We start from the raw sequence: 24535 nt of genomic DNA, 5'->3' as shown, positions 1-24535 counted from the left end.
ATGAATTCCAGCCTCTGATGACGCTGCCATGTCCATGATATATTGTGTTATTATATATATTCTTTTAAATGTTATACTGTATATCTGTATAAAATCATAAATATTTATCATACCGGATAGTTTTTTATAGACAAGTATTCTAAACTAATGGAAACGGCAACCTTTTTTTTACCTTTATTTTTTGATGATTATTCCTCTGCATTAAAAGATGAAAGAAGGCAAGATAATTAATATGCTAGCGCTGTCACCTTTTGCCTCAAATCTCAGTATTACAAAAGCCCAATTATTATAATTATTATTTTAAATAAAGCTACACTGGTAACTATTTCCATTTAAGGAATTAATTGAAGACCAGCATTTTTAATAGTTTTTTCATTTGGCTGCTGCCTGCAATGTAACCCAATATGTAACACAATACTGCTCTAGCTGGATCCTCATTTTGTCATTTTGCATGACTGAAGCTACATACATGTACATATGTGGGGCTGGATTTGTTTAAACTGACAGCAATAGAGCGATGGGCTGGTTTTAGAAAAAAACAATCAGATTATGTTTGCTGCCATTCTTTGCAGCCCCAGGGAGTCACATTGTAGACCTGAATACCAACACCCACAGTGTGTCCATTGACAGTAATGTAAAGATCATCCCGTTAGCACAGAATGAATGCGAGATATAACACTTGTTATATACACACAGATTTGGATCTCATTTCCTAGCTAGTTTCTTCTCATTCCATATTGACTCACTGGGAAAAAGTGAGGATGCTCTTGGGTACCAGATGCTAAGGAGGAGGTTTCCATAGCTACTGTTTCCTTGTGTTAACGGCAAGTCTAGACAGTAGATGTATCATAGTGTATTATCTACTTTTGTATTTTACATTATCTGATAGTTAGGAATGTATTGAGATTAACGATCTAATATCACTCATTTCTTCTTGTGCTCCGTAATTCCTAGTGTCAGTCCTCAGATATTCTGCCAAAGGAGTAAATACTGGTACTAGTTTAGCTGAAGCTGGAGAAAACACTATACAGGGATGGTTCGTGATACGGGTGGAATACTGTTTTTTTTTGCTTTTCTGACAAATTCTGAGCCTGGATATATTTTCATCTCCATGCATTGTACTTTCTGTTGGATATATTTTAACATCTAGGATTTGTGCGTTGTGGTCAGTGAACACCTTGCCCATGAACACCCGTGTGTATTAAGTGTGCTCTCTCTTGTGAGTCATTTGGCCAGATATCTTCTTGTTCCTTCTTTTTTCTCAGATGGCCCTCTATGGATGACACAGCCCCCATTTGAGACCATCCACTATTCCAATTTTCCACCAGTTCAGAATGCTAGGTGCTTTTTCCAGAATACACTCAGGCCCCGCGGCAGTAACCCAAATAATAATGTGTATAGAAATTGTGGGAAAAGTGTTTTTAATTTTTATAGAAATATTTGTTGTACACAGACTTCACCCGTTTTCACAGCAAAGTTGCCCATTCAGGGGAAATCCTCTGATTCATGATTTTTACTGGCCGCAACCTTCTTGGTAAAGTAAAACCTCCTTACATTGCACCCATCCCTGGACCGTCTAGTACTGGCCGAGCAGGCTATTGGACTGAAGCTATTTTTTTACCCCAGCTATAATATAACAGTGAGTTGCGATGATCTGAAAAAATCACCATACTACATTTACAACGCACCGTGCATTCCCGACGGCCCTTCGTTTTTTATAGTTAACACAGTGAGACATCTGTTCAGCTTATCTCTAGGTGGATCCCTGGCTATAACCACAAAACCCAAAATATGCCTCTTCCAAATATTGAAAGGTTGGCTATTCATTTTGTGTTGTACAGTAATTTGTGGGGTGTTTTTTAATCACGTGTAATGTGTACGTTTAGGATGCATTGCGCAATCAAACCATCTCTTGCTCCAATGGGCATCTTGTCCTTGCAGACACTTTAGTACTTAAGCCTGTTTTTTTTTTTTTGTTTTTTTTACATTAATCTGGTTGATGGTTTCTGGAGCACATATGTGTTTTTCAAAATGGCGTGTGGCACTGATTTGGATCAGACTTCTCTGTAACATCCAGGTTAAAACAATTATGATCTGAAAACTGTTCCCATCTCCTCAAGCCCATCAATATTACTTAATGGGGTGGGGGGTTGCAGCTGAACAACAGCTGGAAACTAAAAAACTATCAGAATGTGCCATAAAGCAACATGCTCTATAATCATCCATATTTATGAAACTGGATTCAGACTGCAGTCCCAATAACCGCATGCAATTGCCCAACACCATTACTGCCTTTAACAGAGCTTGCTGTTTGTCTGGCACTGGTGGGGTTAATTGAACAGGAAGGGACAAAACTTCCCCACAGTTTCAATCAATGTGTTTCCTTGACTACAGGCTACGCCTACTGTAAGTTAGGGGAGTGAGAAGCCAATCATAAACCTGCTTCCATATCCTCCCCAGTGTTTCAGTAACAGTAACTCAGTTGCAGCCAAATGGCTGAGGTTTTACTATTGGCGTTCTGCTGCCTCCCATGCCAAAATACATTTCATTTGCTGAAAAATTTTACACCGAATGATAACCCCCCCCCAAAAAAACAGTTACCACATGAGTCGTAATTACCAGTCACCTTTTAATTTTTTTATACTATTACTTTAGAAATTCAGGACATATTTGGGAAATGTGTACAAATTTCTATAACCGTATTAAATTTCCGTGTAATATGGGAAATGCCGAGAATATATCTGTATACCCTATAGAATCCTGCAATACTCCTTTTTCCCCCTATTTAAGACATTTTATACACATACGTTTTTTCTTCAATGTTATATGTGTGTATATACCACGGCATGCGATATATTTATTCGGATCATATGACTGAGTTTAATTCCTGATGTCCTTGACTCTGCTCCCTGACATCTGTCATTATGCTTGCTGTCTTCAACCTTCTCTTTGGCCAGTGTGGGGCATCTGTCACAGTGCTACATTGTTCCGATCATCTCCTTTACAGGGCCGGCCCGACAATGGAGCCGAGTGGGGGCAACCGCTCCAGGCGGCACTTTTGAAGGGGCGGCACTTTGCCACCCCAAGCCCCTTTTTTTTTTTTAAAAAAGCGAAAGAGAGAAAGGGGCGCGAGTGGTTTTCGCTTACCAAGCTGTCAGTACCCGCTCGGCGCCCCTCTCTCCTCTGCGGCGAGTCTCCCTGTTCGGTCTCGGTGCCGGCTTGTAATGCTGAGTGCCGGAAGATTTCCGGCGCTCAGCATTACAAGCCGGCACCGAGACCGAACAGGGAGACTCGCCGCAGGACTGCTGAAAGGTAAGTACAAGGGGGGGGGGCGGAGGGAGAGGAAGGGTAGATAAGGGGGGAGGGCGGCATTTTGCCTTGGGCCGGCCCTGCTCCTTTATACACATAATTATAACATGGCCAAGAGCGTGATGTTAGCTTTATCACGCCCCCCCCCAGCCCACACTGGAGCACATAACATACAATCTGTTTGCTTAATAAACACGTGACAAAGAAGTGACATTCTCTCGATTAAGAAATAACCCCTTCGTTGAAACAACCCTCTGACACCTGCTATTTCTCCTGTAGTTGAAATAATCTTTCTCGTATTAGAATTAGAAGTATCTCCTGCTATGAAACAATGAATAATATCATTAAACACGCACCTGATACACATGACTCTATACCGGCCTTAAGATAAATCCAAGGGCCCAACAATGTTTGAAGCAGAAAACTAGTAGCGCCATTAGCTGCCGTCAAAAACGATGTATTTCTATTATAAAATTAATGGTTAGCTGTCTGACCTAATTCTTTGTACATATATTGTCTTTTCAGAATTAGGTAAACTCCCCCTGACTACCAAAGGATTACATTTGTTAATTACCAAGCTGTTTAAAAATATCTACCTTGTTACTCTTTTAAAATGTATGATTTGACTAAAAAATGAACCGGAACATGGCGCAGATGTTTTAATCTCTAACGTGTCTTTGTGATTTTACGTTCTAACGTTGAATTATTTACACCGTGGAAAATGTTATTTTGCAAGCGTCCCCTGGCACTTAAAGGGTTATTAAAGAAGTCTGGAAAATTCTATCTATGGTGAGAGAGGAGGGGTTTCCCCCGTGAAGGCATTGCTTGAGCAAAGTCTTCAGGTAACGCCAATAGCGGGACTAAGAAGGTTTGCTTTATGGGTATGAATGACCTCTTTCTGCTTTGTCTTCCCAGGAGCCATCAGAGCAGAGAGAGAAGAAGCCTTAATTACAGGAGGAGCTGCGACATATATCTGGGTCTGCTTGCAATTAAATGGCTGATAAACAAATCAGGTAAATGCATTGTAGGGATTCCAGGCATGATAGTGTCTGCGTGTCTGTGTGTGTGTCTGTATGTGTGTCTGTGTGTGCGCACAGTGAGAATAAACATTTCTGCTGTATCTACCTCCGTTTTCTTAATGTATTTTTGCTGCGGAATACTTCAAACCACTGTAATCAAACAGTAATGTATGCAGCCAAACATGCAGAGGCATCTGTTCTGTATATCAGGAATGCTTCCATGTAAGAGGTAAAGAACTACTATTAGAATGCAATACTACTTAAAATAATTGAATTCATTTAATTACGTTTCATTTCTGGTCAGCTTACGTCAGGGGTTTACCTTCTGGCCTGGGGAGCAGGTAAAACCAAATGGCCCAGTCAGCCCCCTGTCCCCTAACATACGCACTGGGACACTTATGTACACATACTTACACATTCATGCTTAAACACATACACATACTTACACTGACATACACTTGCTCATACTCGCTAATATACACTTTACACATTCATGCTAACACCCAAGCACGTACACATACACATCAATGCTAGCACACAAATACATACACATCCGTACTAAAACATAGATGCTTACACGTGCATGTTAACGCACACACACTTATACATACAATATCATTCTAACATACATACATTTATAAATACTCCCTCACTTACCCACTCGATCCCTTACCTCATTGGCAGCATTCTCTGTGGCTACTCGTACACTGTGCCAACAACCTCACTTTCAAAGCCCGTCTAAATTTGTTTACAAATGGCCAGTATGCGAGCTCATTTTTTTTAAATAATTTTGGACCGGCATGGGGGGCAATCGCCAGCCTGCCTCTGGCTCACGTGGAATATATAGTATTGGTGCTCCATTATACAAACGTATAAAAAGGGAGCTATACATCATTCGGTGCATTTTGCTGAACCCTAGTACCAGAGAAGGGTGTAGGTGGGGATAGATTCCTGACTTAGTAACTATTAATCTTAGACAGTTAGTTAATTGCTTTCTAGGAACAGATTCCAAGGTTCGTAACCTGCAACAGATGTGTCACGCATACGGCGAATGAGAAAGGTTAGACCGTTTAAGATCCAGAAGATATTATTTTGTTTGCGGGGCCTGTAAGGCCGAAGGGGTTAATAAGCCTTGGTGAAAAAACCCCAAAACAGATTCTAAGGGATGATTAACACCACTGCAAATACTGAAAATGAAGCCTTGTTAGTTGTACTGAATTAATTCAGCTTAAATCTGGAAATTATTGACATGGCTGCTACAAAAGCCTAAAATATCTAACATCTAGTAATGTAATAAAATAAAACATTTCATTTTAGGCTGTCTCATATGAAAACAGCTAGTTTTAGCATCTATCATTTTGTTGTTGTTTGCAGTTTGCCCGCCAAGCTTATAAATGGAGGAATAGCCGGACTGATTGGGGTAACCTGTGTCTTTCCCATTGACTTGGCCAAAACGCGACTACAAAACCAGCAAAATGGCCAACGTATGTACACCAGCATGTAAGTATCTCGTGCTTTCCACTGCCCATTTGTGATAACAGCCATCCAGCTGTGGCTCGTATAATAGTTAAAGGTGGTTTAATGAGACCCCTGTGTGGATGTGCAGAAAGCATTGTCATTAACTTGAGTGGGAGCGCTTACTTGCCCTTGAGTGGCACAAAAATCAGACAATGCAGGGGCCACGCACCACAGATCTGGAGCTGCAGCATCTCCTAAGGTGTTTTTCCAATACATGTTTAGTGAATGCATATTAACAGACTTTAATAAGTACTTTAATATTCACTAGACTGCTGCTGAGCAAAAACATGGAATAGTTTTAACTCTGTTCTTCCTTCTAATAATACAGTGATCCAAAAACGGACAGATGGTTTATACAAAATGTGCAATTTAGGTTGTAAAATCGGTGCAATCACCATAGCAACGGATGGAATGTCCTTGCTGATCCACTTTTATTATTTTGTAAAAAATGTTCTCTCTTATGGTTCTCACAGTACAAATGGTCATGTAATAATTATAATAATAATATAATACAAATGAACTGTTTAAACATCCATCCATCATGCGTTCGATGTGTGATGTATTCTAGAATGTTTAGTGTGTAAGTTCTACAGTTTCATTTCTTATACCCCGATGTTCAAATCATTGTTCTGTATTATCACTGCTTCTTTTGGTTGTTAACATCTGTTTGTTGAATATACCAAAGGATTTTAGATTGTATGTGAGAAAGGAGTACGAGTCCCCACCGCTCCCACACATTGACCTCTGCAATGTCCTTGAAGTTCTAAAGGAGAAGTCATCTCATGCTCAGACCACACTGATGCTGACTTTGCAGAGGCTATGATAACACATACTGGGCCTCACATTATTACGCAAATAAGACTTAACCCTTTACCCGTTCCCTTACACTACTGGAAGAGAACTTGTTACGTGACATGAGGAGAGAAGAGACAGCAAAGGGATATGATAGAAACATCTAAATACCTAAAAGTAGTTTACAGAGCACACCAGGGCAGTTGATTTATGTTAGAACAATAGGTCATAATCTAGAGGGTTAGAGGCTTACATGCCAAGGTTGCCTTACTGAGAGGATGGTAGATAAGTTGGACAGCCTCCCAGCAGAAATGGCAGAGGCTAACACATTAAATAGAAATAAATCTATTCTTAAGACAAGACCAAGTAGTAAGTCTTTACATTAATAATAACGGGCAGATGGGCTGATTGGTTACTATCTGCCTTAAAATTCTATGTTAATGAAGAAGAAACATGGAAATACAATAAGTGATCACACATTACCTGTTAATAGGTGCCTATTGTTTGCAGCGTTTGATTCTGTCGTTAGCCGATATGCGTCACATGGGTTCGTTATTGTTTTAAACCTTGTTACAAAACCTGAATATACGGCAGAGACTGACTGTATTCTGTATAAAAAAAGTATATTATGCATCATACCGTTTCCCCTGTAAACAAGAAACTCATCATGTTTTGAAATAAAAAAGTTACATTTGTGTTTCATGTAGGAACATTGACAATAATTGGCATAAATTCATATATCTTTCATTCAGATTCTAATAATTTTGAGTATGATCACATAGAAGACGAGTAACATTATACATTCGGACTGTTTTTCAGCTAAAATATATCTGCTAAAAGGTTGTGTTTCATTTTGTTTTTTAGGTCTGATTGTCTCATTAAAACTATACGTTCAGAAGGGTACTTTGGCATGTATAGAGGTGAGTAAATACTTGATTCTAGGTGTTTCCATGTGAATCCATAAATATAAAAAAAGCAAATACTAAAATGCACTTTTTAGACATATACTTGTTAAATAGAGAGCACAAACTTTACAATATCCAGTAAGACACTGGGAGTCGTGAGCTGTGGATTGGGTGGCTGCAGTAAGGGCACAGAATATCCATGTATGAGAAATGCTTCATTTTTTACCTTTTTCTCCAGTGTGTCTAATGCAAGAAGGAGAAAAAGATACAGAAGTGTATTTTGGGTCTCAAACAGGGAAGACTTGCACTTTCTGGCCCGGGGTTGGGTTTAACCAGCTGGCCCCCATTGGCTTCCCCTGGTAACTAACATACAAACAAGCACATGCATTTCCACACACTATCACAGTTATACACACTCACGCTAACACACATACTCACACATACTCGCTCTAACATCCAAACACACACACATACATACTCCCTTACACTCTCACTCACTCCCTTGCCACTTTACCTTGAAAGGAGCCTTACTTCTGGACCAGAATTTAAGACCGGCCTGGGGGGTTTTTGCCCCCTGCACCCTGGGCCAACTCGCTGCTGCTCGCAAACATATTTTCCAAGGCTTGTTCTTTACTAAGGAAATATACTTAACGCTATCTATCGTCCACACTATCTGTAGCATGTTTAAATTCAAACAAAGCGCATAATGAAATATACCTTACAGGCTTCATAACATTTGAAGGTTATAGTAAGGCAAGGCACCGAGCGGATACGACGGCTTTTCCAGATTGAGCAAATCCACCAGCATTCAGCTAGTTAAAAATGGAAGCACCTACAGCAAACGGTTTTCTTTGCACGTTAAACACAGTGTGTCGGAGCGAAATAACCAACCGTATACGAATAGTGGGGCTTAAAACTGAAAAGAAATGTGTACATGGCTAGTGGTAGAGTAATCGCGTGAATCTATAGTATACTGTAGTACACCATACGGTAAATACATAGGGTATATTAATGTATATACATCTCTTACTGAACAAATTAAAGGCTGCTCTTGTTAACTCTTCATAGGTGCTGCGGTGAATTTAACTCTTGTCACACCAGAGAAGGCCATTAAACTAGCTGCTAATGATTTCTTCAGGCAGACCCTGTCTAAAGATGGGTAAGTATAAAAACAATCTGAAGCCAATGAAAATTAATAGTAGGAAACTAAGGGTTTTTGCCCCAAAGTCTTAGGCTGAATTAATCAATTTGTAATTTAGGTGTTTGTGTTCATGTTGGGATAATCAAACATTGTGACCTGTTTGCAGCCCTTAACACCTTTAGTTGAACACTACTTCTGTAGGAATGTGGCAGAGCTAACACCCATTGATTTACTATCCCCGACAGCCCCACTAAAGAAGAAAAACATGCTTTATTTTTTATTCTACCGAGAGGGTGGTAGATAGGTGAAACAGTCTCCCAGCAGAAGTGGTAGAGTTTAATACAGTGAGGGATTTTTAAAATGCACGGGATAGGCATAAAACTATCCCGAATCTGAAACAAGATTACTGATGAGGTACTGATTAAGGTCTGAGTCTTTACATCAGGAAAATGGGCAGACTAGATGGCCAATGGTTCTTATCATATGGTCAAATTCCATGTTGCTGTGTTTATAACTATTAATATGAAAAATAAAATGAAATGACTTGCCTTTAGCAGAAGCTGCAGCTCTGGAGGTTCAACTATCCATCTTTTACATTGTCTGATAATTCTGGCTACTGATTGGCTCCTTGAATCAGCCAACAAATATTCTGTTTCATTTTTAATCACTGAAAATGGCCGTGGTAAATATGTGTCCATTGTGGCCCTTAATGGACACATATTTGCACTTTTTTTTATAGCACTGGCCTTGGGGTTTTAATAATAACAGTGGCTTTCCGCACATATGCAGGAGGGTCTCAGCCAGCACTAGAGTAGATTGGTCCATGCAAGTTAATGTGTTCGGCCAGACGCATCTCCTGCATGGAAAATAGTGAGGGTCTGGGCAAATGCATAATACCCCATACCTTTTAAATTTAAAGGGACCTCTCGGCTACCATATGCATTAAACGCATACAATCACCGGAGTTTCCCTTTAAGCCCATGACATTCTATGCACGTGGCGAGGCTCCTAACGCGGAGTCTGAGGGAGATCATTTTCATGAAAGTGTAGAAGTGAAAACATTAATACAGTAAAAGGTTTAATTAAAAGAGATAATCCCACTGACACTCATGAAGAAGAGAGCAGGAATACAAAGTTTGCGTGGAAGAGCAATTCTGCAGGTAAGTATCAGAGATGAGTGTGAATTTTAGATCGTCGTTTGCTCCTGCGCGTTTTGCTGTGGAATCAGGAAATAACATGCTGTGCTGGCTGTGATCTGCTGCGGATGTGGTCATTTGGAACCGAGTGTGTTAGAGAGAAACTTGGAGAGGGACACAGATTAACCTCTTAATTTCTTTGTCAAAACGGCTCCAGTCCGTAGCTCGCTAGTACTGGACTGCAGCCCTTCAGCTGCCTAACGCTACAAATCCTATCATCTTGGCCAGCTGTGCGCTGACACATGGGCTACAGCAGCCTAACCATGCACTGGATTACCAGATAGCCATCAAAGACCACATATACTGTTCCTAAGTATATAAGTGCCTAAGTGTTAAAAAAAAACTATCTCTTTTGTTTTGTTTTTAGAGTCGCAGTTTCTTGTAATGAGACTGAATATAATAAAACAAGCAGAAACCCTGAAATGGCAGAAACACAGAAAATTTAACAGGATGTGGTTGTCAAGATTTGCTGAGACTTGAGTTAGTGCCCCCCCTGCTGTTCATATGGAGTATTGCATCTGTGTAAATAAAAAGCAGAGCATAGTTGCCAGCGGTCTTGACAACATGGTCAAGTCCAGCTTTTCTGGCCAGTGTCTCAGTTTTTTGAGAATGCTGTTATCTGCTCAATGTACTCAATATCAGGCACTGATAAGGGGCATTCTCAGGGTTAGAGGCTTGGATGTAATGTAAGGATGTTTTCCTTGATTAAGAGGGTGATAGACTCCCAGCAGGAGTGGTAGAGGAATTTAAACTTGGGTTCAAAATAACCAGATTTCTGTTCCACCCAAGACATATCCAAAGTCCAATCAATGGACAGAACAAATAGGGAGGGGGAGTCTTCAAATTCTATGTAATGTCTAGTCCCATGCATGGCATCACAACATTGCCCTTGTAATCTGAGTTAATCTATGTGTAGCTCCCCAAACTCCTCCAGTTTCTGAGGTTTCTAGTCCACCAATGCCAAATATAGACAAAATTGTCTCCTTAGGGTAAAAATCATGAATTCTGCTTTATCTGCTGATTTCCCTGAGGTTTATGTTTGTAACCTGAGAGATTGGAGCTCTGCCCTTATGGGCCTGTTTGCTGCAATGGGTTAATGCAGTGTCCATGGGTTTAATGCACCAACACTGCTTTAACCACGGGTCTGCCGCTAATTCCCCTAATCCACAAATAACTCGGAGACAGGACAGTCGTGAGGACGCGGCCAGCACTACGGGCCGCATGATTACAGCATTAATTCTTACTCTGTGCTCCGGGAATAATGCTGTGACAGCATGCGCTATATTTAGCATCTACGCTTTTATTCATGTTCGTACAATGCTGAAAATCCGCATTTCCAGTAGGAAATGAAAGCATTGCCCAGTAAAGCATGATTCAATATAATATTTTACTCCATATAAATAGCCGCCCCTCCTATTGGCTCATATAACCATTTCCTGTAACGCTTCCTCCTACGCTTTACCTCTCGTTTGGCATGTTACTGTTTTATGTTGTTTTATAGTTTGTTTTCATCTGGCAGACATCCTGCCGTCAAACATTCTTTTCTATATATTCTTTTCTATACCCTATTGGAATGTACACAGTAGGCTCCCATTAGAAAAGTGCTTCATGTGGTGCAGGCATCCTAGATCTTTACTAAAGATGTTTGATCATCTGGATATACTCTATACAAAAGAAAGGAGGAGAAAATAAGGGAAACAGGCTTAGAAACAGAATCAGATATTTTTGCCATTTTGTACCTGCTATAATAATCTGAAAGATTACTTTACCATTTTCCTAGTCCTCTATGCATTTTTGTGCTAACAATTTTCTGGGCTTTTCCCTTTCCATACAAATAGCATTTGGAACCATGTCCAGCCAAGACTCGGATATCTTCAAGGGTATCATACCAAATAAATATGACCATTTGGGGCCCTTTTGCTTTCTGGAGAATATAGTTTTGGAGTGTCACAGATGGTGTTGGGTTCCGAGCTGAATAGCTTTTCCATAGCCCACTGACCCCATCAATGGGTTAAACCCCTCAGGTTGTTTCTTTTAAGATGCTGTTGAAAAAATATTGATGTCCAAATAAAAAAAATACATAGTCCTTTAGCTTATTTTGTTTGTGATACTTTTCTGTCCATATTAGTAAAGTCGAGTTGATTCCTTTGTTTTGGGCCCACACAGAAGAAGATGTAAAGTTACATTTTGGGACATCAGAGGTCTCTTCTTTAGAGAAGAGGCTCCTGTGGCCACTAAAGCATATGTACCTTATATGTTTCTCTGTGTAAGCCCAGTTAAAGTTGAACTTTGACTAAAGACTCCATCTTCTTTTGGGCTCAAACGGCTATAACATGACACAGTATTTCCCCTGGCTAATGTTTTTGTCCTCTGAACAGGAAGCTGACGTTAGTGAAGGAGATGCTGGCTGGTTGTGGTGCAGGGACCTGCCAGGTCATTGTCACCACCCCAATGGAGATGCTGAAAATCCAGCTCCAGGATGCAGGGAGACTGGGTAATACATACAAACATCGTATCTGATTTATATTACCATATTTGCTCGATTATAAGACAAGGTTTTTTCCAGTCATCAGGGTCGTCTTATAATCAGACCTCAACTAGGTCTGACTATGAGACTAAGATCCAGATCCCCCGCAGCGATGCAGGGGACCTGGATCCTCCTGCCCCCCCCCACATACCGGTACTTCTGAGTCCCCGGTGCTTAGTCCGGGCAGCGTGTAGAAGCACCAGTAAGTTTGGAGGAGGAAGGGGGAGGGAGTGTTAAATGGGGGGGCATAAGGCATTTCTGGAGGCAGAGTGCTCTGTGAAATGCCTTTTAACCCCCTTAATGCCACTCTGCCTCCAGAAATGCCCTTTAACCCTCTATACGCCACTCTGCCTCCTGAAATGCCTTATACCTCCCTATATGCCACTCTGCCCCATAATATGCTTTTTAAGCCCCTAAAGGCAATTCTGGAGGCAGAGTGGCACATAGGGGGTCAAAAGGCATATCATGGGGCACAGTTGCATATAGGGGGTATAAGGCAAGCCAGGGGGTAGATGTGCATAACTGGTTGAAAAAAAGGAAATAAAAACAAAATATTTTTCTCAATCATAGCTTTTATTAAAAAAATTGTTCACATAGTTTACATGAATTAACATTTACTGGTAAAACTTTTTTTCCTACAGGGTCGTCTTATATTCAGGCTTTTTCTTTTTTTTCATAAATTAATATTCAGATTTTGGGGGGTCGTCTTATAATCAGGGTAGTCTTATATTCAAGCAAATACGGTAGTGTGACACCATAAGTGTGACACCATAGCTGAACCTGTAATTTCCAGTTTGCTGTGTACATGGTCTTTAATGATAATACTGCACTGTATAGTAATACTGAGTCCCCATTTGTTTTGGCAGCTGCTCAGAGGAAGCTCATGGCAGCTCAGGAAGGGCCGTCCAGTGCTGCAGCACAATCTGTCCCTCGGCGGCCCACAGCTATCCAAATCTCACGAGAGCTGCTGAAGAGCAAAGGGATAGCTGGGCTATACAAGGGCCTGGGGGCCACACTGCTAAGGTGAGGATGGACCATGTCTATCATGAATCAGTGTTTCTGTATCTTGCTGCAAATAATTGAAAATAGCTGAAAATTGAATCAATGGAATATTATGTCGTAATGGTTTTGTAATAGTAGACATTATAGTAGCCGTGAGTATATAATGTGGTACAATTTGCAGCAAATAACTAAACTGCTGATACAGATATATATATATATGTGTGATTCAATAAAAACAAATCCTCATATATCCAACTAGTTAAGTAAATCCAACTTTCACCTATACCGCTACGTATTATCATCTCCTGAAGGGAGATACATGCCCTCAATTTGTAAAATACCGAAAGTCCCAGAAACTCCAGCCACATCATGTGAAACGTTGACCATAAATTGTCGATTCTTGCCACTGGCGGTTTGGTTTTCTATTCCTATTTTCAGATACATATATTAGACGTGGTACAGATTTCCATCCAGGTGAATATGGCCTCATTCCATTCTTATTAACACTATAAAAATGCTAGTGCTCCATAAGTAAAATGTAATGTCGCTGAATTCATAAGCTTCTTTTTCTCTGTGTTTCCTCTCCTCACCTCTCTGTCTGCGCTGTCATCTAACAGGGACGTGCCCTTCTCCATTATATATTTTCCTCTCTTTGCCAACTTGAACAAGCTGGGGCAGAAGACGCCAGATGAGAAGTCACCGTTCTTTGTGTCCTTCCTGGCGGGATGTGCAGCTGGAAGTACCGCTGCTGTGGCCGTCAATCCCTGTGATGGTAAGGCTTCAGAAGAGTGGGGTTTTCTCTAATGAAAACACGATGATACCGCTTCCATGTGACTTGGAATGTGATGTCATCACCCAAAAGAAAATGTGCATTTATCATCATGAAAAATATATCTAGTAGTGCTCCTTTAACTATGGTATCTATAGGTTTATGTATAACAAAAATGTAGTAAAGGAGCAAATAGCAATAAAACTTTTAATGGTCATTTTTTAAATAACAAAATTCTAGACGGCCTATTCATCAAGACAAAAAAACAAGGGATTCCTATTTAAACTACAGATGAGCAATAATTATCTCACAAAGAGCCCATGTCCTTCTTAATGTCCCTGACCTAAAGACAGTATGATACATTCCGTAATTTCCGTCCCTACCTCACCTAATTTGTAAACTAAATCCTAGAAAATAAAGTAGCAGATTTTAGATATTGCCACGGTTTCTGATGAGCCTACAATGAGGCTGCAAGTGTGTATTATTGTAACCGGAAGTTATCTGTCTTGATTATTTGGTGATCGAAAATGTTGCATTTTACAACTGGTCAATAAATGTAACTTTTTATTTTATATACCACATTTTTGTTAAATTTTACAAATTGCACAACTCTATTGAGTGGGATGTCTTCTAAGGTTGTCATAGCAGATACATCGAATTTTTACATGTTGCTGGCTCTTGCCTATAACGGTACCCTGCGGTATGTCGGATCTGTAAACGCAAAAGGAAATTATTCACTTAATCAAGTTTAAAGATCTCATGTACTGCAGGGAAATGCTTTATAGGTGATGGTCAGCAACATGTGAAATTAGGTGCGACTTGGAAGCTGATATGGTAGCCATTCCCTTTTATAGTTTTGGTCCCTTTGCCATGAAACCATTCAAGTAGTGAAATAGTTATAAGCATGAAAACTACTGAAAAAGTATATGGTGTACATGTCGTGTGTGGAACGAAATTGCAGTTCATGTAATATATCCAGTTTTATCTATATATATCTATTAGTTGCGCGTACAATCAGGTTTCTTCTCTGTTTGCAGTTGTGACATAATTCATTGTGTCATGTACAGAACACGTGCGGTCCCATTCAATTTTTATTTGAATGCCGATGGCAATAATTTTCTTTTTCGGTATTACATTTTCACCTCTGTGCTAGCGCCAGTAAGTATATAGATGAAATGTACACGTGCCATGTGTCATCTGATTGATTGAAACCCAGCAGGGTTCTAATTATATTTATGTTAAAATATCTCTTTTCTTATGAGTTTATTTTTAGAGTATCCTCTTTTTTTAATTTTTGAAACCCGGCTCAAGTGCTCAGCTGTTAGCCCTGTTTTAAAGGGACGCTCCAGCCATCATATCCAGGTTAATGCAAATGATAGCTGTGTGGTTCCTATCAATTTTCATGGCGTTACTTCTGCAAATGCATGGAGTGGATTCTGCACAGTTCCACCATATGCATTTGCTCCTTTCCCCACCCCCAGCTAAATGTCTACCCCTTTCCTGCTTCTGATTGGCTGCTTCAAGAGGGTTAGAATGACTTGCAGAGTACTTTAACATGCAGTCTTCTATAGCGAGGCTGTCAGGGATGTTGAACTGTCCTTTTAAGCTTAAAAAAATATTCATAAGTTAATAGTCCAAGTTCACTGAAAATGCCATATTTTATCAGACATGAACAAATCCTATACAATTTATATTTTTCAGTAATTAAAACAAGACTGCAATCACTACAACGAGGAGTCAATGAGGATACATACTCAGGAATTGTAGACTGTGCCAGGTAATGATTCTGAATCTCAACGTCTACTGTATCTCTACTGTGGGGCACCAAAAATGCATGTATGGCAGGACAGACCCCAAGCTGTACTCATTCTATCCCACCGCTAAAGAATCATAGCTTGTCGTCAGCAATAGGAAGCTTGGGTCTAACAAACTCTGGCTATGTCTACCATTAACCTCCCTATAAAACTGTATTGTATAAAACAATTGTATTGTATTGGTAAACAGCGGTGGGCTACACAACAGTAGTGGTGGGCTACACAACAGTTAAAGCACAATCACGATTGTGTCCCTTTAAATATACTTTCTGAACGATGTCCATATTGGACTGCTCACCAGAACACCAAATATAATACTATTCAGTGTAGGGATTATAATAGATTTTAATACATTTTTTCACCTGTTAACATGTATGCATCTTATGTTTCATCTCTGTAGAAAGATCTGGAGGAGTGAGGGTCCTGCTGCCTTCTTGAAGGGTGCATATTGCCGAGCTCTCGTCATTGCTCCACTCTTTGGCATTGCTCAGGTGGTCTATTTTATCGGAATTGGTGAATTCCTCCTGGGATATTTACCCTCTCGACGTGATTAACGTCACTGCACCAAAACTCCTGCATCTTGGCTTTTTAGGGGCCTTAGTGGTATTTTGCTATTGGCTGACTTTGCCAGTATTGCCTCTGCCCCATCCCATCCATTACAGGTAGATATGAAAGCCATTTTCCCCCAGTGCAGTGGTATGGTCCACAACTATCGTGATATGCTGCAGAACCTTCAAGCAAGCCACAGCTTCTTTTATCTGCCCATGGAAATAAGCAGAAGCAGTGCTGCTACGCAAAGATAATCATTATAGAAGGTTCAAGCTATTTAAATGCATTGCTTGCAGGATTTTTTTTTTAAACAAAGGTTACCTGCTGATGGCAGAAACCTTTTTTAAGCTGCAAGAGACTGCAACACATATAAGCCTATTCTGCCATCTTTGAAATATTTTAGTGGATTTTATTGACCCATTAGACCATATTGGACTTTCAGTGTCTTGGGCCTTTGCAATGGGACCTTTAACACAATAGAAGACCAAAATACTGACTGTCTGATAAAATAATTTAATATAAAGGGTATGAGATGTAGCAATTGTGGGGTCTCTTTGGAACTGTCGGTAACATAACTAGTATGTCTCTCTTTCTCTCTCATTCCTTTTTAACTGTTTTAATTGTTTTATTTCCAATTTTAAACAGTATCAATCAGGATTTTTTTATTCTTTTTTTAAAATATAAAAACATACAGTATGCGAGTAAGAAAAGTGAGATAGATATTACATAGATACATACATACATATGACATATATATTTGTGTGTTTATGTATATATGTTTCCTCTATAGGAGTTTTGTTGGCACAGTCTTTATTATTAAAGAGGGAATGCGCAGATCTATTGCTAACTGGGCCTATTATTGGGTAATGTCCCTCTTACCCGGGTAGCTGCCCACTGTGCCACTTTTGTTAGCGGCGGGGATCATGGGTTGGTTGGGGAGATTATCTCATATCCCTGACTGACCCAGGCAGTAGCACAGACCTCCATTGTAGCTCCACATGACAATGCTCTACAGTTGAGTGCCAAAAGGCAATTTCAGGTAAGGCGGGTGGCCATGCCTTGGACACCAGTGACTTATGGTACCTACTCCAATACAAGTGCCCTGATTTGGACACCTGACGTGTTGGGGAGTCAGCCTCTGGCCAGACAGCTGAATAGGCTTGCATGCTTGGCAAGAGATAGGCACAACATTGTGTTGCAGTCTTATATGCGGTATAATGTGATGTATTATGAAAGTGAGATTTTCAATTGTACTGTATCAGAAGCAGTTGTGTGTGTGTTAGCAGTGTGTATAAACCACTCAGATATGCCTTTTAGAAATTGAGGGACCATTGGGACCCCCATAGTTAGGATATCTTTTAGTTGGGGTTGCCATACTGGCCATTTCTTTTTGGGAGACATACACTTCACATGTTTCTGAAGAGGGGTGTGTGAAGTAATGCCTGCATTTTGTGGAACATACAAATGAGTGATTCCAATTTTGTGCGTTTATACGCCCCACATACTGCAGGGCAGTGAATGTACCTGTGTCCCTCAAATAACGGCCAATATAGCAACCCTACTTTTGGTTATCATGCTACAATCATTAGCTGAAGGTGCATTTTCTAGGATCATGGAAAAGTTTATTATATTTATTTATTTTTTTAAAACATATTTGGCATCAGATACATTTTCTTGATTTAAAGGGGAACATGTTGGGCTGCATTACCTTAGTTTTGGTAAAGAAAATATCCCAATATGGGATAAAATTGTCCCTTTAAACCAAAAATGCTTAACACTTTGATAAAATTAGTTTCATGAGTTTTACAGTAAGTTTAAAGGATACAATTTAGCAACTTAATTTAGCATTATTAAGATAGCTCCCCAGCAAGTTAGGCCGGGGTTAGCTCTGTACAATATGTAGTTAAATTGTTGAGCTTTCTTATGTCACCCAAGCTATGCAGGGCGAACAGAGCCCTTATTACATTAGAACATTGACAGGTTTAGCAAAAAAAGCCTCAAAAGTTTTCAAATATGCCATAAAAAGAAATCATGTATGATAGGATGAGGTTGTATTTCGATATATTTCCTGTGCATGAGAAGAGGGAGATGCATCCACTTGCTATATGTTGTCTATTATTTAGTGTGGGATTAATCCAGGGCTAAATATTATTTATAGTTAGACATGCTCAAAGATTATAATTTTAGGACCTCTTTAGTCATAAAAGAGTTAAATGGGATTGAGGGACCAGATTGGTCAATTATATAGGGTCAATGGGATGATTTTAGCCATCTGGCCAATCAAGTAATGCAAGTTTACATAACATGATCTTGTCATGCAGTATTTTTACAATGGTATGTAGTGGAAGGCATGTATAATCACATGACACTGAACGACCAATCAGAAATGCCTACAGGCCTCTGCTAGCCAGAGCTGGCTCGTGGCTAATTTATGTACTGTGAAGAGAATGCATTTGTCACCTCCAGCCCCACACTGATTTCACACGTCGCAATTCTATGAATATCAATGCATATGAATATTATGTCGTAGGCCGCTGCTTAGAGCGTACAGCTCTGGTCTCCTCCTGAAAAGCCGTCCTTAGATGTTCCCTGAATCCCGTGTGTTCCTGTATCCGTCCCAACCCATTCTTTTTCTATTTAACACCAAAATTAGACAGGCTTATCCCTATTTTTGTTATGTTGGGTAAATTTTTTTTAACTCAGAAGAACTGAATTTGGCAGCGCTCTACCATTTAAAATTATGATTTTTTTAACTGGTTTACTTTTAAGTGTAAAATAGTATTTTTTATAATTTCTTTTGCACAAAAACTTTTCTACACTGGTTGGGAAACGTCTCCTGAATCTAAAAGTACATAAATCTTTATCCCGTCTTGCTTTAGGCAATCAAAAATCTGGCGTTGCATCTGCTGTAAATGGCAGGTGGGCCAGTTGTTTTTACAAGGATTACATTAAAATGTTGTATTTGAAATTTATATTTAACTTTATCTCTACCTGTTTATAGTAGTAGACACAAAAAAATTAAGACTAAATGGGTTATTATCATTGGATTATTCACAAATTATATGCTCCTGGATTCTGAAATAATGATTGGTCAGCCCTATTATGTAACTGCTAAAAAAATCATATGTCTGAATCATATTGCACAATAGACTGTAAATTATTAATGAACAAAACCAGTGTTGCTTTTGAAGCCATTTTTTTATGGATGCCAAGGGGCAAAAACATTTTAGTGACCACGGTTTGTTAATTTGTGGACCAAATTAGCCACTTTTAATGAGTGCGGTGGGACTGTACCTTAGATTCATACATCAGATTACTAAATACAGTATACCCTGTACACCAGATATCCATTGTTACTAAACCAAATTATGTAGGCTGATTTATTGCAATTGAACTAACTTTACATTATTGTTGGCTATCAGTTTATTGAAACGGACATCATAAAATCCAATTTGCATGTAAATGTTGTATAATCTGACAGATCAATGACCATTTGTAACCTCTTAATTTTAGTAGTAGATTATGCCCCAGGTCAAATGACCATAAAAAGTAAACAGTTCCCATATACACACTATTGAATCTTTACCATGCATCTTTCTGTGCAGGAGCACAAGTACCTTTAAAACACAAGCACCTTCAAAACTCAAGCATATACAGCATGATCGCACCTCAGATTTTTCTGTAAAGGAGAATAGAAAGGGGAACTACAGTTAGGCTAAGGGATCACAGGGTGACACAAACCAGAAGTGGACATCAAGAAAATAAATTAGTATTAGGTGATAGGTATTCACTTTAACACTGTTTCTATATTTCTTTGATCACAGGTCCACAAAGACATAATTGGATGAGTTTGGTGTAGAAGAACTTGAATGGCCCACGCAGACCTTGACCTCAACTCCATCCAACAACACCAAACTTATCCAACTATGTCTTTATGGACCTTTGCCTAGGAAAACCAAATGCATAACCCTATTTTTTTGCATGTGCTTAGAGCGTTCAGGCTACCTCAGCCATGATCTAATAGCACAGAAAGATGGCTGCTGCCAGCAATTTTTTTGCTTATTTTATTCACACATTGCAGCTTCACACACACAGCAAATATACTGTATACACTATACATTATAAAATGAAGCATCATCTATGAGTAGAATTCGCTATTTATGCTGGGATCCCAAGGATATGGGATTGCAATATACATTATGCAGATATCTGTATTATGTATAATGCATCCCTGGGGCTAATACATTCCATTTGAATCAGGCACTTATGTTTCTTTATGATTTGTATTTCTTTATATGTGCTTTATGTTGAGCATTTTTGTACACTCTTCAGATCTCGGCCCAATGTTAATGTATCTGAACGTTTGTGTTATACTTGTGATCTATCACATTGTGAATAGTATTTTATGCTGACGGTGAAATGTAATTTTAAATGCTGCTCTGAAAACAATACATAAAATGTTATTTTAAATTGTTTTACAGAAACATAGATTGTAATTTTGTTTGATGTATTATCATGTTCAAAAAATAAAATGATAACTCTGTTTTATCAATTCTGGTCTTACATCTTAAGTGTGTTTTGGTTAACTTTTTAGATTATGTAATACATGTATATAAATTTGTATTATCAAACTGTATAGATCTAAGTGTCAAAGTGCTCAAATCTTTTGTCACTTTAGCTACAGAATACATATTATTTCTGTTAATTCCATAGATTAAGCTCTAAATTTACCATTAGACTATTTTTTTAGGTAAAGTATGTTGTAGACATGCAAACTATGGCAGGAGAATGCACTCCAATCAATACCTATATAGCAAAAACGAATTAGAGGGGAAGTATTGGGGCACCTGACCATTATAACAACAGGGATGTTTATGATATCACATTCTAAATACACAGACATTAATATGTAGTTGGTATAACAGCTTTCCACTGTTCCACAAGATGCTGGAGTGTTTCTCTGGGAATTTTTGCTCATTCATCCAGTAGAGCATTTGGGAGGTAAGGCACTGATGTTGGATGAGAAGGCCTGGATCGGAATCTGCGTTCCAGTTCATCCCAAAGTTGTTGGATGGAGTTGAGGTCAAGGTCTGCGCTGACCATTCAGGTTCTCCCACACCAAGCTCATCCAACTATGTTTTTATGGACCTTGCTTTGTGTTCTGGGGCACAATAATGCTGGAATATAAAAGGGCCTTCCCCAAACTGTTCCTAGAGATGGAAGCATAGCATTGTCCAAAATGTGTTGGTATGCTGCAACAGTAAGATTTTCCTTCAATGGAAGTAAGGGGCCTAGCCCAACCTTAAAAATAGTCCCACACCATTATCCCTTACGACCAAACTTTACAGTTGGCCCAATGCAGTCAGGCAGGTAATGTTTTCCTGGCATCCACCCAACCCTGACTAGCCCATCAGAGTCCAGTGGCGGCGTGCTTTACACTACTTGATCTGAAACTTGACATTGTACTTGCATGCAGCTGCTCGGCCATGGAAAAAAAGGGGGAGCCACTAGGACAGCCTCTCCTTGTTCCTCCAATCAATGTAGAGGGTGTGCATTGAAGCTTTGCGCTTTTGCAGAAGTGCATCGGGAGCAGTGACATACTTGAGGGGGAGGCGACCCAAGTGCCTCATCATGCCACACTGGCAGACGGGCGGGCTGTCCCTAAGCCCCGTTCAGATCAGACTAGCCTTTTGTGAACAATTTTGGACTGGCCCGGATGCAGCTGTGTGCTAATGTGGCACCCCCTGATGAGTGGCACCCGGGGCGGATGTCCCCCCGAACATAGCAGGGCCAAGTAATGCAAGGTTAAGTGATCCGGTGATTAAATGTGAGGTTGCTCATAGCCAGGGGGAAAGCTGCGGGTGAGGGAAAAAAAGGAGTGGGGAAGGGAGTATGCATGTTTAACTAGGTATACGTTAAAGTGTATAAGTGTTTGTATGTGCTTATTGTATGTTTTTTTGTCAGCATGAATGTGCATGTATAAGTGTGTAAGCATGGAGAAGGTTGGCACTGTTTGTTTTGGACAACTGGAAAGCTGTTTGAGGACATACATGGCATTGGAAAACTGGGAACAAAGATGGTAATGTTAAATTGTTTAGGCACAAATATGGCACTGTTAAGTGTTTGGGCTTAATTATGACACTGTTAAGCTGTCAGAGACAAGCTATTTGGGGGGGAGATGGCACTGTATGTATGTATGGCGCAAATGATGTGTGAATGTGGTTACTGTTACACACATCATGCTAACATTATGGACTGACCATGTGCTAATTCAAGCATTATGAGCATGTGCAATCTTTCTAGTATAGTTGACATGATCTTGAAGAGAAGGGGTGGAACCAAAAGAGGAAGGGATGGAGTTTAAAGTGGAAGAGCTTCTGGCTTGGGCAGGAAGGGGTGGGGCTAAATTAAGATAAGGTGGTTTGTGAGTTTAGTCAGGCCTAGGGCAGTACAAAACCTAAATACATCACTGGTTATACATCCACATAGACTGTACATGTAACCCATAATCATGGTAAAGAAACAATAGTATAGGTAGCAAATACACATGTCCATAAGGAAGGCACCATTCTACACCCATGGTGCCCCCGCAGAGCCAGGCTGGGGATTTCTGAAGTGGCAGATTGATTCATCAGTACACTTCTTATATTAGGAAATCTCAATAAGAATATATATATATATATATATATATATATATATATATATATATAGTATCTCACAAAAGTGAGTAAACCCCTCACATTTTTGTAAATATCTTATTATATCTTTTCAAGTGACAACACTGACAAAATGACACTCTGCTACAATGTAAAGTAGTGAGTGTACAGCCTGTATAACAGTGTAAATGTGCTGTCCCCTCAAAATAGCTCAACACACAACGATTAACCCCTTCAGGACTGGCGTTTGCGTACTGCGTCTTCCCTTGAAGACCGCAGTTTTTTTAAAAATATTTTAATTCCGTGCTCGTGGTTCGCTTCAAAGCGATCACGGGCACGGAATTGAGGGGGAGTGGCTGCTACGGATCGTTGGGGACACCCAGCGGTCAGTAGCAGCCGCCCCTCGCGATCCCAGCGTTCATAGCGCCGCTGGATCGCGCATAATCATCGATGACGTACCTGGTACGTCCCGGTCTGGCGGTGACGTATGACCAGGAAGTACCAGGTACGTCCCGGTCTTGAAGGGGTTAATGTCTAAACTTTGACAACAAAAGTGAGTACACCCCTAAGTGGAAATGTCCAAATTGGGTCCAAGGTGTCAATATTATGTGTGGCCACCATTATTTTCCAGCACTACCGTAACCCTTTTGGGCATGGAGTTACCCAGAGCTTAACAGGTTGCCACTGAGTCCTATTTTACTCCTCCATGACGACATCACGGAGCTGGTGGATGTTAGAGACCTTGCACTCCCCCACCTTCCGTTTGAGGATGCCCCACAGATACTCAATAGGGTTTAGGTCTGGAGACATGTTTGGCCAGTCCATCACCTTTACCCTCAACTTCTTCAGCAAGGCAGTGGTCATCTTGGAGGTGTGTTTAGGGTCGTTATCATGTTGGAATACTGGCCTGAGGCCCAGTCTCTGAAGGGAGGGGATCATGCTCTGCTTCAGTATGTCACAGTACATGTGTTCATGCATTCATGGTTCCCTCAATGAACTGTAGCTCCCCAGTGCCGGCAGCACTCATGCAGGTCCAGACCATGACACTCCCACCACCATGCTTGACTGTAGGCAAGACACACTTGTCTTTGTACTCCTCACCTGGTTGCGTCCACACACGCTTGACACCATCTGAACCAAATAAGTTTATTTTGGTCTCATCGGACCATAGGACATGGTTCCAGTAATCCATGTCCTTAGTCTGCTTGTTTTCAGCAAACTGTTTGCGGGCCTTTTTGAGCATTATCTTTAGAAGAGGCTTCCTTCTGCGACGACAGCCATGCAGACTAATATGATACAGTTGGCAGCGTTTGATCTGAGCACTGACTGGCTGACCCC

The 24535-nt window shown here is 40.1% G+C and overlaps 1 protein-coding gene across 1 annotated transcript; it reads left to right on the top strand.

Moving 5' to 3' along the window:
- Window positions 1-4302: 4302 nt before the first annotated feature.
- Window positions 4303-16546, top strand: LOC149274807 (mitochondrial glutamate carrier 1-like). Its single transcript, XM_089505242.1, has 9 exons — window positions 4303-4322; window positions 5703-5828; window positions 7503-7558; window positions 8612-8702; window positions 12259-12374; window positions 13274-13430; window positions 14027-14181; window positions 15880-15955; window positions 16393-16546. Exons 1-9 carry the CDS (start codon window positions 4303-4305, stop codon window positions 16544-16546), a joined length of 951 nt encoding a protein of 316 aa, XP_089361368.1.
- Window positions 16547-24535: the final 7989 nt, after the last annotated feature.

The sequence above is a fragment of the Sceloporus occidentalis genome, unplaced genomic scaffold (genome assembly GCF_023333645.1).
Source record: "Sceloporus occidentalis isolate IW3139 unplaced genomic scaffold, rSceOcc1.0.p SCAF_320, whole genome shotgun sequence".
NCBI lineage: Eukaryota > Metazoa > Chordata > Lepidosauria > Squamata > Phrynosomatidae > Sceloporus > Sceloporus occidentalis.
The sequence above is the reverse complement of the archived record's forward strand: the minus strand, read 5'-3'. Positions and strand labels throughout refer to the sequence as shown.

What these genes read in the sequence shown, in the direction of transcription:
- LOC149274807 (XM_089505242.1), top strand. Translation starts at nt 4,303, where the DNA reads ATGGCTGATAAACAAATCAG. An exon ending in CAGACCCTGTCTAAAGATGG is followed by an intron (nt 8,703 to 12,258) that starts GTAAGTATAAAA and finishes TCCTCTGAACAG; the next exon opens with GAAGCTGACGTTAGTGAAGG. An exon ending in GGCCGTCAATCCCTGTGATG is followed by an intron (nt 14,182 to 15,879) that starts GTAAGGCTTCAG and finishes TATATTTTTCAG; the next exon opens with TAATTAAAACAAGACTGCAA.